The 15,555-nt window shown below is 40.5% G+C and overlaps 1 protein-coding gene across 3 annotated transcripts in view; it reads right to left on the bottom strand.

Moving 5' to 3' along the window:
* Window positions 1–5,278: 5,278 nt before the first annotated feature.
* grin1a (glutamate receptor, ionotropic, N-methyl D-aspartate 1a) overlaps window positions 5,279–15,555 on the bottom strand; it is a 37,077-nt gene continuing 26,800 nt past the window's right edge. For 2 of the 3 annotated variants that reach the window (XM_063478864.1, XM_063478863.2), the window contains one exon: window positions 5,279–7,240. In XM_063478864.1, the coding sequence (XP_063334934.1) occupies window positions 7,172–7,240 (69 nt within the window). In that variant the 3' untranslated portion in view covers window positions 5,279–7,171. Of the gene's footprint in view, window positions 7,241–10,518; window positions 10,630–11,387; window positions 11,415–15,447; window positions 15,499–15,555 lie in introns of all 3 variants that reach the window. The other variant, XM_063478865.1, reaches the window with a different exon arrangement.

Here is a 15,555-nt window from a genome sequence, read left to right as displayed (position 1 = left end):
GGAAAAATTTTATATTATTATTAATATTTTTATGGAATGTCTTCAAACTTCACAGCAATATGCTAAACCTCGGGGGACGTGGGTACCTAGGTTGTCTAAGCGTTTGACCTTGACCTTCTTTGTAACCAGCAAAGGTTAGGAGATACTGGGAGAGGTCAGACTAGAGAAGGTAAAAAGAAAACAAAAACAGAAAAAGAGATTCACATGGTAACCTTAACCATGTATCAAGTTCCTGCTGGAGGAGGAGGAGGCAACAAAACGATATGACCAGGACATGTGACAAGTACTATCACCTTGTGTTAGAGGCTCTTTGACCCTCTGTATGTGATATTGGTCTATACAAGGGGAAAAAAGAATTAAAGTGAATAACAATAAGACTTTGTGCTTCAAGTGACAGGAAGATACTGTTTTTTCTTATTCAACATTTGGTTACACTAAATGGCACTCTAAGGAGAGGGTTTTAGACTTTTCAAAATCCTTTATAGTTCCCATGATATATCTGTTGTCAAAGCTTACCTGGGTCATTTCCAAGATTTCCTTATTTCACAACTCCAGGTTGTGACATAGGTTGTACGAAAAAACTTTATTAACCTCTGGGCCTAAGCCTAAATAATCCAGATGGCATGACTTTCCAGACATCTCCTTCTGGAGCCAGTTCTTTTCACACACATGACAGCAGGCCATAGCATGTTTTGTGCGTATAAGTCATTTCTTTCCAATTTTCTGGAAACTTAGACTTGTTTTTGCATGCTCTGTCGTCTGTTTGCTTGGATCCTGTTACATACCTTAAGAGTTTTTGTCTCCCATAAACTAAAAGGTTATTGCTGTTCATCTAAACCTTGTGTCACAGGCCTTTTTTACAGCAGTCAGTATAATTTGCTGCAGTTGAAAAAGCACTAGTGTTGCTAATAATGACAACAATGGGTCTGTTCTATTCAGATGTCTCAGTAAAGCAGGGCAGTGTGACAGTGAGCCAGCACGAACATCATCTGGAAGTCAGCTATCATTATTATTATGTATAACAAAATAACTACTACTTTAACCTCCTAGGACCTGGCGTCCACATATGTGGACATCACATTTTGGGTTATTTAGACCAAAATACTCAATTTTGCTCTACAAGGGCCTGATATCCACTTACGAGGACATTATACTGCTACTGTTCTATCGAAATTTTAAACGAATATCCTCATATTTTTCTTAAAAACAAAAATAAGGTAAAAAAAAAAAAATCTGGTAATTCTTTGTTTTTACATTCATCGGGCCCCAATCAGCCCAAATATCAAAGAGAAACTAAAAATGAATGCTGTGGAAGAGGTCTTAGGAGGTTAAGTACACTGAACAAAAATATAAACGCAACACTTTTGTTTTTGCTCCCATTTTTCATGAGCTGAACTTAAAGATCTGAAACATTTTCTACAAACACAAAGGACCCATTACTATCAAATATTGTTCACAAATCTGTCTAAATCTGTGTTAGTGAGAACTTCTCGTTTGCCGAGATAATCCGTCCCACCTCACAGGTGTGGCATGCCAAGGTGCTGATTAGACAGCATGAATATTGCACAGGTGTGTCTTAGAGTGCCCACAATAAAAGGCCACTCTGCAGTTTGATCAAACAGCACAATGCTACAGATGTCGCAGCTTTTGAGGGAGCGTGCAATTGGCATGCTGACTGCAGGAATGTCTACCAGAACAGTTGCCTGTGAAATGAATGTTCATTTCTCTGCCATAAGCCATTTTCAAAGGCATTTAAGAGAATTTGGCAGTACATCCAACCAGCCTCACAATCGCAGACCACATGTAACCACACCAGCCCAGGACCTCCACATCCAGCATGTTCACCTCCAGGATGGTCGACCAGGTGGAGACCAGCCACCCAGACAGCTGCAGCAACAATCGGTTTGCATAAAAGAATTTCTGCAAAAACTGTCAGAAACTGTGTCAGGGAAGCTCATCTGCATGCTCGCGGTCCTCATCGGGGTCTAGACCTGACTGCAGTTCGTCACTTTAACCAACTTCAGTGGACAAATGCTCACTTTCAATGGCATCTGACACATTGGAGAGGTGTTCTGTTGACAGATGTTTTTACTGTTCAGGGCAGATGGCATACAGCTTGTGTTGAGCAGTTTGCTGACGTCAACGTTGTGGATTGAGTGGCCCATGGTGGCAGTGGGGTTATGGACAATGAACATGAGTGCATTTTATTGTTGGCATTTTGAATGCACAGAGATACCATGTTGAGATCCTGAGGACCATTGTTGTGCCATTTATTCATGACCATAACCTCCTGTTACAGCATGATAATGCACGGCCCCATATTGCAAGGATCTGTACACAATTCCTTGGAAGCTGAAAACATCCCAGTTCTTGCATGGCCAGCATACTCACCAGACATGTCACCCATTGAGCATGTTTGGGATGCTCGGCTCAGCATATATGACAGTGTGTTCCACTTCCTGCCAATATTCAGCAACGTTGCACAAGTATTCCACAGCAGTCAACATTCCACTGCCCACAATCAACAACCTGATTAACTCTATGCCCATTGCACACCATTTGCCTCACAAGGTGCAACACATCTCCATTAGATGTGTTGCACTGTGTGAGGCAAATGGTGGCCACACCAGATACTGACTGGTTTTGCGACATCTGTAGCACTGTGCTATGTGATCAAACTGCATATTTCAGAGTGGCCTTTTATTGTGGGCACTCTAAGACACACCTGTGCAATATTCATGCTGTCTAATCAGCACCTTGACATGCCACACCTGTGAGGTGGGACGGATTATCTCAGCAAACGAGAAGTTCTCACTAACACAGATTTAGACAGATTTGTGAACAATATTTGATAGTAATGGGTCCTTTGTGTTTGTAGAAAATGTTTCAGATCTTTAAGTTCAGCTCATGAAAAATGGGAGCAAAAACAAAAGTGGTGAGTTTATATTTTTGTTCAGTGTAGACATATTCATTCCTCCTTCCATCCATCCAAAGACTTAGTTTTAGGGCTATGCAGGCTCTTTTAGATGTTTTTTTTTTTTTTTTTTGGTAAAGTCTAATCTGCCTTCCTGTTCTTTAATGTAACTGTTGGGTTTCACCTTATTATAAATGCTTTGTATTCTGAACGTCATTAATGGCATCTTTTGCTTGTAGCCCTTGACAACCCCCCCCCCCCCCCCCCCCCCCTCCCCCCCACCTCCTTGAGTGTGTTCTTGACTTGGTTAGATGTTTTGATGGTGTTTTTCTTAACCATGGGAAAAAATCGGTCATCATGCACTTAGGTTGTCTTCTGTGGTCGTTCAGGCCCCTTAGTGTTGCTGACCTGGCCAGTGTATCTAAAGTTTTTAAGAGTATATTAGATTGTTGATTTGGCAGATCTTAAAGGTTTTGGTCTGTCTTACAAGGTTATTTTGCTTTTTCAGCCTCACTTCCACTGACATTTATTTGGACCTTATATTTAAAATTACACTGAAAAAGTATAAAATACAATTTCAACACTTTGTATGTATGTGTGAAATTATTGACTTACATACCTTTATAAAACTGCATGCCTGCACTGCATATTAAAAGCAAACCTGCAAATGTCCTGAACACAAATCCCACTGTATACTGTGTGCATACAGTGGTCTCATCTCAGGACTTGAAATCTGCTTGTTGGTTGATGGCTGAGCATTATAATGACTCTGACAGACTGTCTGCTGTGATCAGGACAGAAAGTCAGTGCACCAAGACAAATATCTCACCTCCTGCTTCTGCAACATTTGCGTTAATTAATAGTGACAGCTGAGATATGACTAAGGACGACGCTCATAATTAAATTTCAGATTACACTTAATGTTATTTTGATGTTAGCGCTATGCTTCATCCAAGAAAACAGTGGTATAATTACAGCTGCTGAAATGTCAAATTATTAACCCTTACATTAGGAAAGCTGCTGTGAAATACAAGTTTAAATCAGCTATTTTATATGAGTAACTCTACTGAGAGTTTTAGAGGAAAAACTAAAAGTTGGTTTCATAACCCTTGTGGATATTAACCAAAATAACTAAATATGTCAACTAACAGATGCAACTAAAACAAGTTGGCTAGCAGACTCCTTCTGAGCTAATGGATAATGTTACTAATCATGCTAATATACTCACAGCAATACTGTTGTCATGTTGACCTGCGAATGAGATCCATGTTACCATGCAGAAATGTACTATGGTTAATATCTACAAAGATTTTATGGCTGTTTTTTGAGATATTTCAGTCGGGACCAAACTGAGAAGCAGCTGAGGAGAACATGTAAAAAGTACTTCAGACACACCTTTGCTTTGCATTATACTTTTATAACAATGAGTAAAAGCAGCAGACAACTATACAGTCTAAATGTAGACAACAGAAACAAAGCTATGGGGATTCACAAACTTTAACCTATATCACTAGACTTGGCTAGTTGGACAGATGGCCTCAGGTTTTACTCTAGATCACTTTGGTATACAGAGGAGTTATTAGCTTCTCAGCTCAGATGGGTGTGTATGAAAAAGAAGCCCAAAGAAGCCCAAATCATCACCCCTCCACCACCGTGCTTGGCAGTTAGTATGAGGTGTGTGTGCTGATATGCTGTGTTTTGTTTACTGCAAATGTGGTTCTGTGCATTATGGCCAAACATTTCTACTGTAGACTCATCTGTCTGAAGGACATAGTTCCAGGAATCTTGTGGATAGTTCAGATGGAACTGTGTGAACCTGGGATATGCTACCATTTTCTTAAATTTGTTTAGTCTTTTTTCTACCTTTGCACTTGTGAATGTTAACATTTATCATACTAAATGAGACCTGTAGAGTCTGAGATGTAGCTCTCGGATGTTTTGCTGTTTCTCTGAGCATCGCACGGTCAGACCTTGAAGTGAATTTGTTGGGATGCCCACTCCTGAGAAGACTGTAGTATTGTGTTTACACACCTGAATGCTTAAGACCAGCAAATTGCCAAAACATCTGCGTTTATAGAACTGCCAAAATTTTCTGACAATCAGTTAATCAAGTGAATTTGATTAGCAGCATATGTCTCCTACTTTCACTCTTAATTTCTATGGATGCAGTAATGATACACAAGTTTTTCACAGACCTGCATAGAGTGGCTGTAGCCCTATTTGTACTTTTTTTGCTTGCCTTGATTATATGACATTGTATAGATGTCATCAATTAACTGAAAGAATTACTTGACATTGACGAGAGAAATAGTTGTTAGTTGGAGCCCTATATTTAGCGTATTAAAGCAAAGGATTCATTAGACATGACAATGTAAGTGTATTTTATTTACAGGTGTATAAACAACATGATTCAATGCAAGATCGTCACTGGAAAAGGTAAGAAAAACAAGTGAATCTTCCCTTAATGTTTTTGTGTGTGTGTGTGTGTGTGTGTGTGTGCGTATATGCATGTGTATATGTGTGTGTTGATGCATGCCTGTGTATCACACCTGTTTTGTGTTTGTGTAACTATAGTATAAGACATTCCCAGCTGCAGTCATTGTACGAGCTCATGAACCTCATCTACACAGAGCCAGACTCTATTTACATTTCATTCGACTTTAAGTGCTCCTCACAGCTCAGCTAACTGTACATGGCAACAGCACGCATCCAAACTAAAGCACTAATAATAACACATAAGCATGCACAGGCCTGAATGAGATCAGAAGCAACCTCTTTGCTCAAATTAAAATCATTTAATCCTATAAAGACTTTGTAGATCCTGCTCTGTTTTTTCTCAATAAAGCAAATTAAAAAGGAAATCGGTAAGATACTTTACAGTGGAGAATTTAACATGTATGACTGTCATTCTGTTTTGGGAATCGGTGTTTTGTTTAAATACAGTTTGGGGAGACTCCTCATCATAAAGTGCTATACAGTGCCAGACACCAGAAAGAATGTTACAGTTTTCTTCAGAGCAGTGGTTTCTCATCTCCAGAAATTGGGAAACGGCCTGTTTTTGCATCTAACCAAACCTGCACATGAGCTTGCAAGCTGAGCGAAGCTTTCAAATTCACTCGGCTTCCTTCGTGTAAAAGTTCTCCGGCGCTGCACAGGGGAGGAGGTTTTGCATGAAAGACCGAGTGCTGGTTGGGTGAAAAACCTGGCCCTTTGATGCAACCCCTTGGAGACTGGAAATGAGAAAGACTGCAGCGGCGGCGGCAGGAGAGAGGAAGAGAGAGGGCGTCCCAAAACAGCAGCATGGCTCACAGCCAACTGTCTCAAATATGGCTGAATATGAAAGACACCACTAGTATTTAACTAATTAAGTAGGATGTTATTTCTTATATCACCTGCATATGTCGTGCTATAAATAGTAGTGAAGCTAAATACTTCAAACTTGAATTGTTGTTAAAAATAGAAACACATGCAAATTTTGAGGTTAGTGCAAAATTAAAGTGGGGAAAAGTTCAATTTGTTCATCTCCAGAAGCTGATGTATACCCTTTAAAATAACTATAAGTATTACCATTCATCTACAAGCACACCCATGTCTTCATCATCTTCTCTGGTTGACATGGTTAGCCAACTGCCTTCTGTAGTGCCATTATTAGTGCTTCCAAATAAAGTACATTTTTATCTATAAAGTGTGGATAAAAACACAGGTATATCCTATTAAAAAATACTTGACCTCCATCGGAGCTTACAGATCATCTTGTATTGCAGTATATGTTGTTAAGAAATATTAAATATTGTGACTTCTAGGCCCTAAGTGGAAGTGAAATGTCCAGTACAATACTCGCAGCCAAACTGGTTCATCCATAAACTTAGCTGAACTAACCTGGCTTGCTAAAAGCTATAGAGCTGCTTGGGAAATTGGAAAACATCAAACATTAAGTAAATGTGTGCAATTAAAGGGACAAAACAAGGTTAAATAAGTTAGGTAACAATATACAGAAGGAAAAGATTGTATATGTCGGATGGGTTCTTCTGTGCATGCTCAGGGACCCTACGAACATTAAAGTCATTTCGTCTTTAAAAAAAAAAGATAAAAGAAAAAGAAAGGTGCAAGTTTTCAGCCAGTTCCTCAGCAAGCAGTTTCCTCAAAAGCTCCGCTGGCAGGCGGTGAAATAAAAGCTTCGGTTTTGGCTTCCTCTCCTCCTCCCTCGTCTCTTTCCCTCTCTCCTTGGGGAGTGAACCTCATTGTCGCCCTCTCCGTTTACACCACTGTGCTGACAGACGGGTCAGACAAGTTGAGTTGGCCCGTGACGTCAGTGGGTGGGTACTGCTGCAGAGGTGAAGAAAAACAGGGCGGAGGAAGAGAGACACATAACAGGGTGTCATTTCTTGACAAAATTTAGTGTCCCTTTTGTTGCCGATGTTGTTGTTGTCCTAGCATTGTCTAAATATTCATTTTAATTTAGGGAACAACTGTGTTCTGCAGAAGCAGGATGTTGCTCTAACCCCTCTCAGGCAGACTTTAATTTTGTGTCATTTTCTTTAAAGTCTGAATTTTTGTAGAACAGTTTGTGCCTGAGGTGGGCTAGTTTTGGAGCTGACGTAAGATCCCGAGAGTCTTGACAACAGCAGTCATTTATTTTTTTATTTTATTTTTTGCCTCAGCAACACGACTGGGTGATAACTTCCTGCCATGGATAAAATGGGCAGCTCATTTATCACCCCCACAGTCATCTGTGTGCATGCAGACAGGCAGCTTCTCTATATTTAGCTCAAGAGGAGAACATGAATTTTGGGCTGATTGCACAAGTGCTGCTATGTCGGACTCTTACGTCCAATCCCTGCATCACTGTGCTTCTTTAAGAGCAGAATATGTTGAATTATAGGTTTCTACAATGCTGAGAGGGGAGGCAAGATCCCATATCCATGCATGTGCTTCGTTTGAGTGTTCTTTTTAGTGCTTTTGGCAGCAGTAAGCCATTTTTTAAAATGTTATCTTTTACATAGAACCACAGAAATCCTACATTACAGAATCCGCTTTATACATCATAAATCGAGTTTGCAGAACATGTTGTTTTTGTAGAATTGCTTCATGTTTTGAAACACAGTGAGATTGGGTGGAGTAACTGCATTATGTCCTTTACAATTCAGCTAATTTCAACATGCCAATCAAAATTCTGACTCACAGTGCTGTGTTGCAAAGCATGCAGGAAAGCATCTTTTCTTTTTACATTAAGCACATTACTACTGCACATTAATGACGTTCAGAACCAAAACGGGGAAGGTGTACCCGTCTCATTTGTCACTTTTTTTGATTTAAGCACCTCTCATTTTAAGCCGATAGAGCCGATACATTCAAGCATGTGAGTTTCAGAAGTTGGTATGATGCAACTAACATGCTGACAGATGTGGGGGCATCCAGACTGAATGGGAAAATTGTTGCTTTTTATTTTAAGGTAATAAATAGGAGTCAGAGTGGATGTCCCTCATCTCCTTGACCCGCAAGTTGCATCATCACATAGCTTACAGCCCCCATTTGGGTCTCCACATGTCTTGTACCTTGAGGGCCTGCTAACAGCGCACCCTACTGGGGTCAAGTGGACCAGCAAAAGAGAGACACTTCACTGACATCACAACCACAGTTAAAAGCTACTTATTCAGCACAACTATGATGATGTTTTTTTGTTGGGGTTTTTTGTCATATATGGAACAGCTACAAAGAGTATTACTACTTCTACGGTTACTACATCTATGACAGTTAAAGTAATTAGCATGCTTGTAGAGGGAGAGAGGAGCAGTGTGGCATGTGGGTGAGGGACACTGACACTCAAGTCCATTGATATCCATTAATAGAAAAGAAGAACATTTATATAAAATCAAAAATAATGGTCGAAGACTGAAGATGGCAGGTCTTTCAATTGGAGCATATTTTGTAATTACACTAAATCCTGTTTCATTTTACACTTTGAGACATTTTTTTCCCCCCAATAGGGCTCCCAAACCAGCATCCGAAACCTCATACAGACAAAGTGGCAGTGGCGATCCCGCTCTTCTTCTCATAAAATGAAAGAAATTCTATTGGAAAAACGCCGGGGAAGAGTAAAGGTGCTTGGCTTCATTGCTGAAACATCCGTTAAGAAAACAAAACAAAACAAAAAAACAACAACAGATAGTTAACAGAAGAGAAAGAAAGGAGAAACAGAAAATCAAATCATAACTTTTTTTAAATGTTGCAAGCTGTTATCTTTGCTGCCATAGGCTACATTTCTCCAGAGAAACACATTCAAAGCATAGTGTTAGTGCAAAAGGCTATGAAGGCTATCTCCACAAATTATTGCCATTCTTTTATAAAGCCCAGATTTGGTTAACAACCAGCTATGCCTGGCAGATCAGCTGGGCACAAATGACCGTGGGTCACCGGTTTGTCAGCGCGATCCAAGCTTGTGTAGTGCAATCTCCAAACTGCAATGAGCAGGGCCTTTCAACTGAACTGTGAAGGAATGCAGAAAACCTGACACTCTCATTGTGCTGCAGCAAAGGAGTGATATAAAAAGAAGGGGGGGGGGCAGTAGCTTGTATTTATTCTTGCATCGTAACACAGTGAGAGTCTAAGGCTTCACAGAGTTTTTAGCACAATAAAAACAATATGTAAAACTTAAAGTCGACTGTCTTCACGACCTGAAAATATACCCTGCAAAAGGCATGCACAGTTCGGACCACAAGGACACTGGAAATAAAACAAGAATTATGACAAACAAAATATGATAACGCAAAAAAGTAAATTGATTAATAGAAATCCATGAGTGGAATCCTGAAATAGACACGCCGAAAAATATGACAACACATTAGTTTTCTTCTCGGGAGGGCTGGACGTCACCTTAAATTTAAAAAAAGGGTTTTGGGAATAAAAAAAAGACAGAACACCAGCGCATGCTTTTCAAACCATAAGCAAACCAATAGCGGCTGAAACCCAAACAGAGGAAGTGCAGGATTGGTGCAAAGAAACAATGGATATACGAAGGATCAGGCAGTCAAAACGACAGGACATGAACAGAAACGTATAAACAGACACGCTCGCATACTGTACACTCACGCACACACGTACCACAGTGCCACCACCACCAAATACGGACAGAATCCACGTCCAAACCAGAGGCAGGGAGGAAGAGCAGCCCAAGACAAAACACCACTGGCAGACTGCTTGCTTTTGTCGCGCCCCTTCCTCCAGAAGACACTAATCCCATTAAATCCTTCCCCCCTTTTTCCCCAAATCCTGGACACTTGGGACGCTCCCTTTCCAAATTCAGAGCCCAGCTCCTGGCCTGGCCTGACCTGAGATCCTGCACTGATGCCCTCTATGCTGTAGAGGAACCATAAGAGCTAAATGGTAATGGCTGATCGATGGTGAAGGGACAGACATGTGGCAGAGGCCAGCGGAGTCGTGTGGAAATGAGTGAGTGGAACATGGGACTCTTTTGAGGTCAGATATGGGGATGGGGGCAGAGAGGACAGCGAAAGACAAAGAGATGGAAGCAGAGACAGAGGAGGAGAAGAGGAAAGAGAGGAAAGAATAAACAAGGGAAGGTGTCGCTTCTTCCGTCTCCTTACCGTGTCTTTGGAGGACCTACGTCTCTTGATGCTGGAGGCCAGGGTGGTACTGATGGACCTAAAAGAGGCTTTCTTTTTGGGGTCGGGCTCTGCTCTACCACTTTTCCTATCCTAAAATAAATATATGTAGAAACATTATTCATGTCCTATGGCTGGGGTGATAACCGTGGTTTCAGTCTCACCCGTTTTCTCTCTACCCACCACCACCAAAACCACTGCCACCCCAATAGATTACCTTATGTTTTTAATAGACTAATTACTGGGAGGGTCCTTGTGAAAAACACTACACCATTTGGAAATGTAAAAGAGGGAGAAAGAAGGGGATAAAGCTTGTTAGATGTGAGAGTGAACAAAGTCTGTTCAGTCTGATATGAGGGCATTTGTCTACATTTTATGCAACATAATCACACTTGGACTGCACAAGATGGCACAGTAGTCCTCTAGAAACACATTCAGTTGGCCCTAGAAATGCACTGGAATGAGTGATGACTAGTAAAGATGTCAGTGGGTGTGATACCTAGGTTTTAAACCATCTAAAATAGTCTACCCGTACACTCGCTATTGTGTGAGTGCACACACACTTTAAAGCTGCCACTTCTTCATCTCAGCACATGCTTAATCTTCAATCTACTCTTACTCAGTAACACACAGGTAACATCTTCAAATGCGTACCTGTCAAAATAAAATAAAAACATAAAAAAAAGAAGCACTTTTAACCGTATTCTTACAACATGGTGAGCCAATTTGGTGCCCTCCCTCCCTCATACCATCAGAGTGCCCCACAGCTATTCTCAGCACAATTACTGGATGTCTGTGTGCAACAATAAAAAAAGAACTCATATTAAGAACTCATATTAAGGTATTCTTACATCCTGAGTCTCTACAGAGGAAGAGGGCTGCATAGGGGGAGAAAAGAAAAATAAAATAAATGTCCATCCACTTGGATTGTTATTACTTTAAAGAATATCCTTAAGCAAAAGCCAAGGGAACCAAAAATGGCAGATAAAAAAATCCCAAAACTAGCAAAGCAAACATCCACATCCAAAGCCAGGCAGGTATAAAAAGTTTTAAAAAATAATAATAAAAAAGCTACAGTATTGGATGCATAGAAGGAAAACAACAGCGACATAAGTCAGTAATTAAAGCCCATTTAACGTCATTATACCTTTAAGGGGTATAATGGAAATTCACCCCACACACCAGGGAATGGGATGAGATGGAGAGCATAAGGATAAAAATAAGAAGGAATGGTTGTCTACTAGAGCAACAAAAAAGCCTGTTTTCTACTGAAATTAAAGCGCAAAAACAAAAGTCAGTGTTTAAATGATAAATTCATAATTAACTGAGCAAATGAAAGCTAAAAGATGCTACTTCTAATAAAAAAAGCACTCTAAGATGGATGTTAGTAAAGTATAAGTGGAGGATGACAGATTAGTAGCAGCAAGGGAGGCCCTTGGGGTGGGCGGGGCAGTGTGGTGTGAATTTCAACATGCCAAATCGTTTTATGGATGGAGGGAAGGAATAAAAGGGGGAACATAGATTAAGTAACACAAAACAAATAGCACGACAAATCAATCCTGGCCAGCACTGGCCCCGCAGTTCATCCTTTTTCATCAGGTCACATGACTAGGCTCTTTCAGGGCACATTTGTTCCACCATCACCCCGCCAACCAGCACTCTCTCAACCCCCTGATGACATAATATCAGGTGGCGAGCAGGTATTATCTCATGTGCAGGATAGATGAAAGCTGGCAGAGGAGTGATTGGTGCACGGCACCGTTTGATTTTAGTGCAAAAAATATCTTTTTCCTGTTGGAAGATGACATCTCGTGTTAGTAAATGGTTAAAGTCAGCGTGCGTATTGGTCTTGGTTCAGAAAAATCAATGCCCAAGTGACGTCAGGTGTTCATTTAATCTTTACTTTCCCCTTTTCTTACACATGTTAGACTGCAGGAGTGAAGCCCGGCCATCCAGAGCCCTGATGAGGCGCTGCGTGTGCACAGTCCCGGCCATGCAGGGCATGCTGGACCATCAGATGAAGAGCGGCATGGGACTTGCACCGTGTACATCGGCTGCGTGTTTCCCGTTGGAAACAGACGTGAGCTGTCATAGTCCAGCATCATTATACAACATCACTGTTATCGTCACGCAGCAGACTTTCTGACGCTTTGTTTTCATCCCAAACTATCATCAGGTTCAATCTGGTTCAGACAGTGCACTTCTAAGTAACATCTGTTTGAAAAGACAGATGTAGAAGCCACATGTGTAGTCTCTTAGTAATGGAACACAATGTAACTTTTTTATAATATAAATGTTCACATTGTAGCTACATTGTCCACCTCTAAAAAAGAGAACAGAGAGAGTGGATCAGCAGTAGCCTTTCACTTTGACCCAGTCCTAATGTAACAGACAGCTTTTATTAAAGATGAAGATGAGTTATTACTTACACACCCTGCATGAATTATAGCAATCGTTACACTCGAGTGGTCGCACCCTTAGGCAAAATATTCACAGTCAGCTATGGTAAAGTGACAGATAGATGACTGTGTAACACTTATACTTATTAATTGTGTTTGCTATTTAGGTTATTTCTTTATCGGTTTGGCTTAATTCTTTTCCCCTCCAACCAACATACTTTGAAAGGCACAACTACTTTTACTTTAAAGTCATACTGGTTCTGTTTATACTAAGATTTGCTTTCTACAAATTGGATAATGGAATAAGCGGACACTTCGGCCCATTACTATATATCATGCCTTTATTTAAAAGGGACAGTTAAGCCTTAATATAATTTAGGCACCATTGGCAACCAAATAACAAGCTCTCACACACAAAAATGCATGTGCATTAGCTAAATTTGGTAAAAGTAGGAAATGCCCCAGTAAACTAGCATTTCTCATTATAGAACTCGAAAAACTACAAATACATTTGACTCCAAAGACCCTTTACTCACTCATCATGTCTGTTGCTACAGCTTGTAAAGTTTTATAATCCTAGGCAACCTACACACACACACTTTTATTTCTTAGTAAAAGTCTGCAAAACCAATGCCATGTTGGTGTGACACCTAATAAACTTCTTGTTTGAGAGCTTTTAGCTTTTACAAATAACCGGGTGCAGAGATAATGCAAAGGTGGCAACTAGTGAGGATTTTACTTTGTGAACAGATTTACTCAGAAGTGCACTTTCTCTGAAGTTAAGCCTCTGTTTGAAGGTATGTGGGTGCACAGTCCTGCACATTGCTTTGCATAATACAACAACCTGAGGCAGTAAAAGCACATAATAACAAAAAACACACATGGAAGCAGTTGAAACGATGCCAGTAATGGGTATTGAGGTTTTAGTGATTGCTGTACTAAGGAAGGAAGAGGCCACATAAACTGTGATCTTAGATTGAGTTTGTACCCTAGAAAACCAAGCTGTCATTTTTAATTTCAGAAATTTAGATCACCGTGAGTAATCAAATCAGCGCACCTAAACAGTGTGAATAAGATCCTGAATAATTTTCATGCAAAGCAGATTTGATTAGCCTTACTTCATGGGTCCTCTCAGCGCTTCTTGCATAAGACGCCATTGTAATAGCTATAGTTAGAGCAATGTGTGTCTAGCAATTTTAGCTTTTGGGCCCATAGTGATGGTGAATGAGCAAGATGAGCAAGCATGAGCCATCTTTGTTTAGTGATGCAGAGAAATCGGCATGATCATCACTGACATGGATATAAATTACATTAGTCTGCGGGCAGTTTAGTGTGTCCCTCTCCTTTCTCAGTGACGCCCCCCTGCATGCATTCATCTGCTGTATGCGCCTACATCTATATGTACATCTATATGAGGACACATACGACAGTTACATACAGCTATCAGTTTGATGGTAGACACTTTTAGAAGGACATTGATTTGCTGACAGGCACTTGTGATAATTATACTGTACCTTCCTCCAGCCCTGCTGTCTCATTTCACTTGGTTCAAGGCTTAGAGACACAGCAGACAGACTGCCACAGCCACATCACAGACTCAGGCTGTGATTGGCCATCAAATGTGGAAACCCTGTACCTTCAAAGCTGCACTGATTGCATCGGAGTGCAGGGGAAATCATGTTCTTCACTGGCTGAGCAAAGGAACTTATCGCTTGATTATAGCTCAGATGGTCAGTTCATTCAAAAAAAACAAAAAACAAAAATGTTCATAGTGGTATCTGGCCATGAAAATGACTTTAAACTACAAAGAAGTTCCATTTATGTTTTTTTTTTAATTACGTGAATGTTTATGAAAACCCCTGAAAATGAATCTAAGTTAGCTGCATAGTTAGATACCACTAGAGCAAGTATAAAAATAAGGACTTATAAAATTATATTTGAGTGAACTGAGCCTTTAGATTGATGCCTGTTCAGGCAATGTTGCACGAAGCCTTTGCCATGCGAGATTTTAAGTTCTTGCTCGGTGTCTGCATCATGAACACTGCGGTGGATAAGGAGACACACTGTGCGCTGCAGCATTGCACATTTCACTTATGCTGACAATTGTGGAACGGTCACTGCCGTATGATTGTGCCAGGGCATTGATTTTGCTCTTTATGCTCTATTTGTCTTATCAGCTTTTGGCTGCTGTTAGTTTTGCTGCCAGAGAGAAGGAAATCAATGGGGTCGCGAGCAAAGTGCATCAACCTTAGAGTATTCATTGTTAATAATGTTTTTTCAATGTTTCTGGCAGGGAATTTGTTTTTTCCGCTGGCTTTCCATGTACAAATCATATGACCTTATGAAGAATATAGTGCCACAGCAGCAGCTTAGAACTACTAGTTCATGCCATGGACGTGGGTAGTGGAGATTTTTAATTTGGAGATTTATTGTGTGAGAGAATCTCTAATTATCTTATTGTTACGCCAAGAGCGAGAGGTGACATGACGGTGGAAATGGCTCTACTACATACTAAAGAGGGAGTTCCAGCCACCGCTTGACTTCCAGAAGCCTCCTTACTATCCTGCAGGCACACACACAAGAGACACGGGTGCATTTGGCCTCAGGGAACTGTTTAAAC

This window comes from Pelmatolapia mariae, linkage group LG7, assembly GCF_036321145.2.
Source record: "Pelmatolapia mariae isolate MD_Pm_ZW linkage group LG7, Pm_UMD_F_2, whole genome shotgun sequence".
NCBI lineage: Eukaryota > Metazoa > Chordata > Actinopteri > Cichliformes > Cichlidae > Pelmatolapia > Pelmatolapia mariae.
This window is presented reverse-complemented; position numbering and strand designations above follow the sequence as displayed.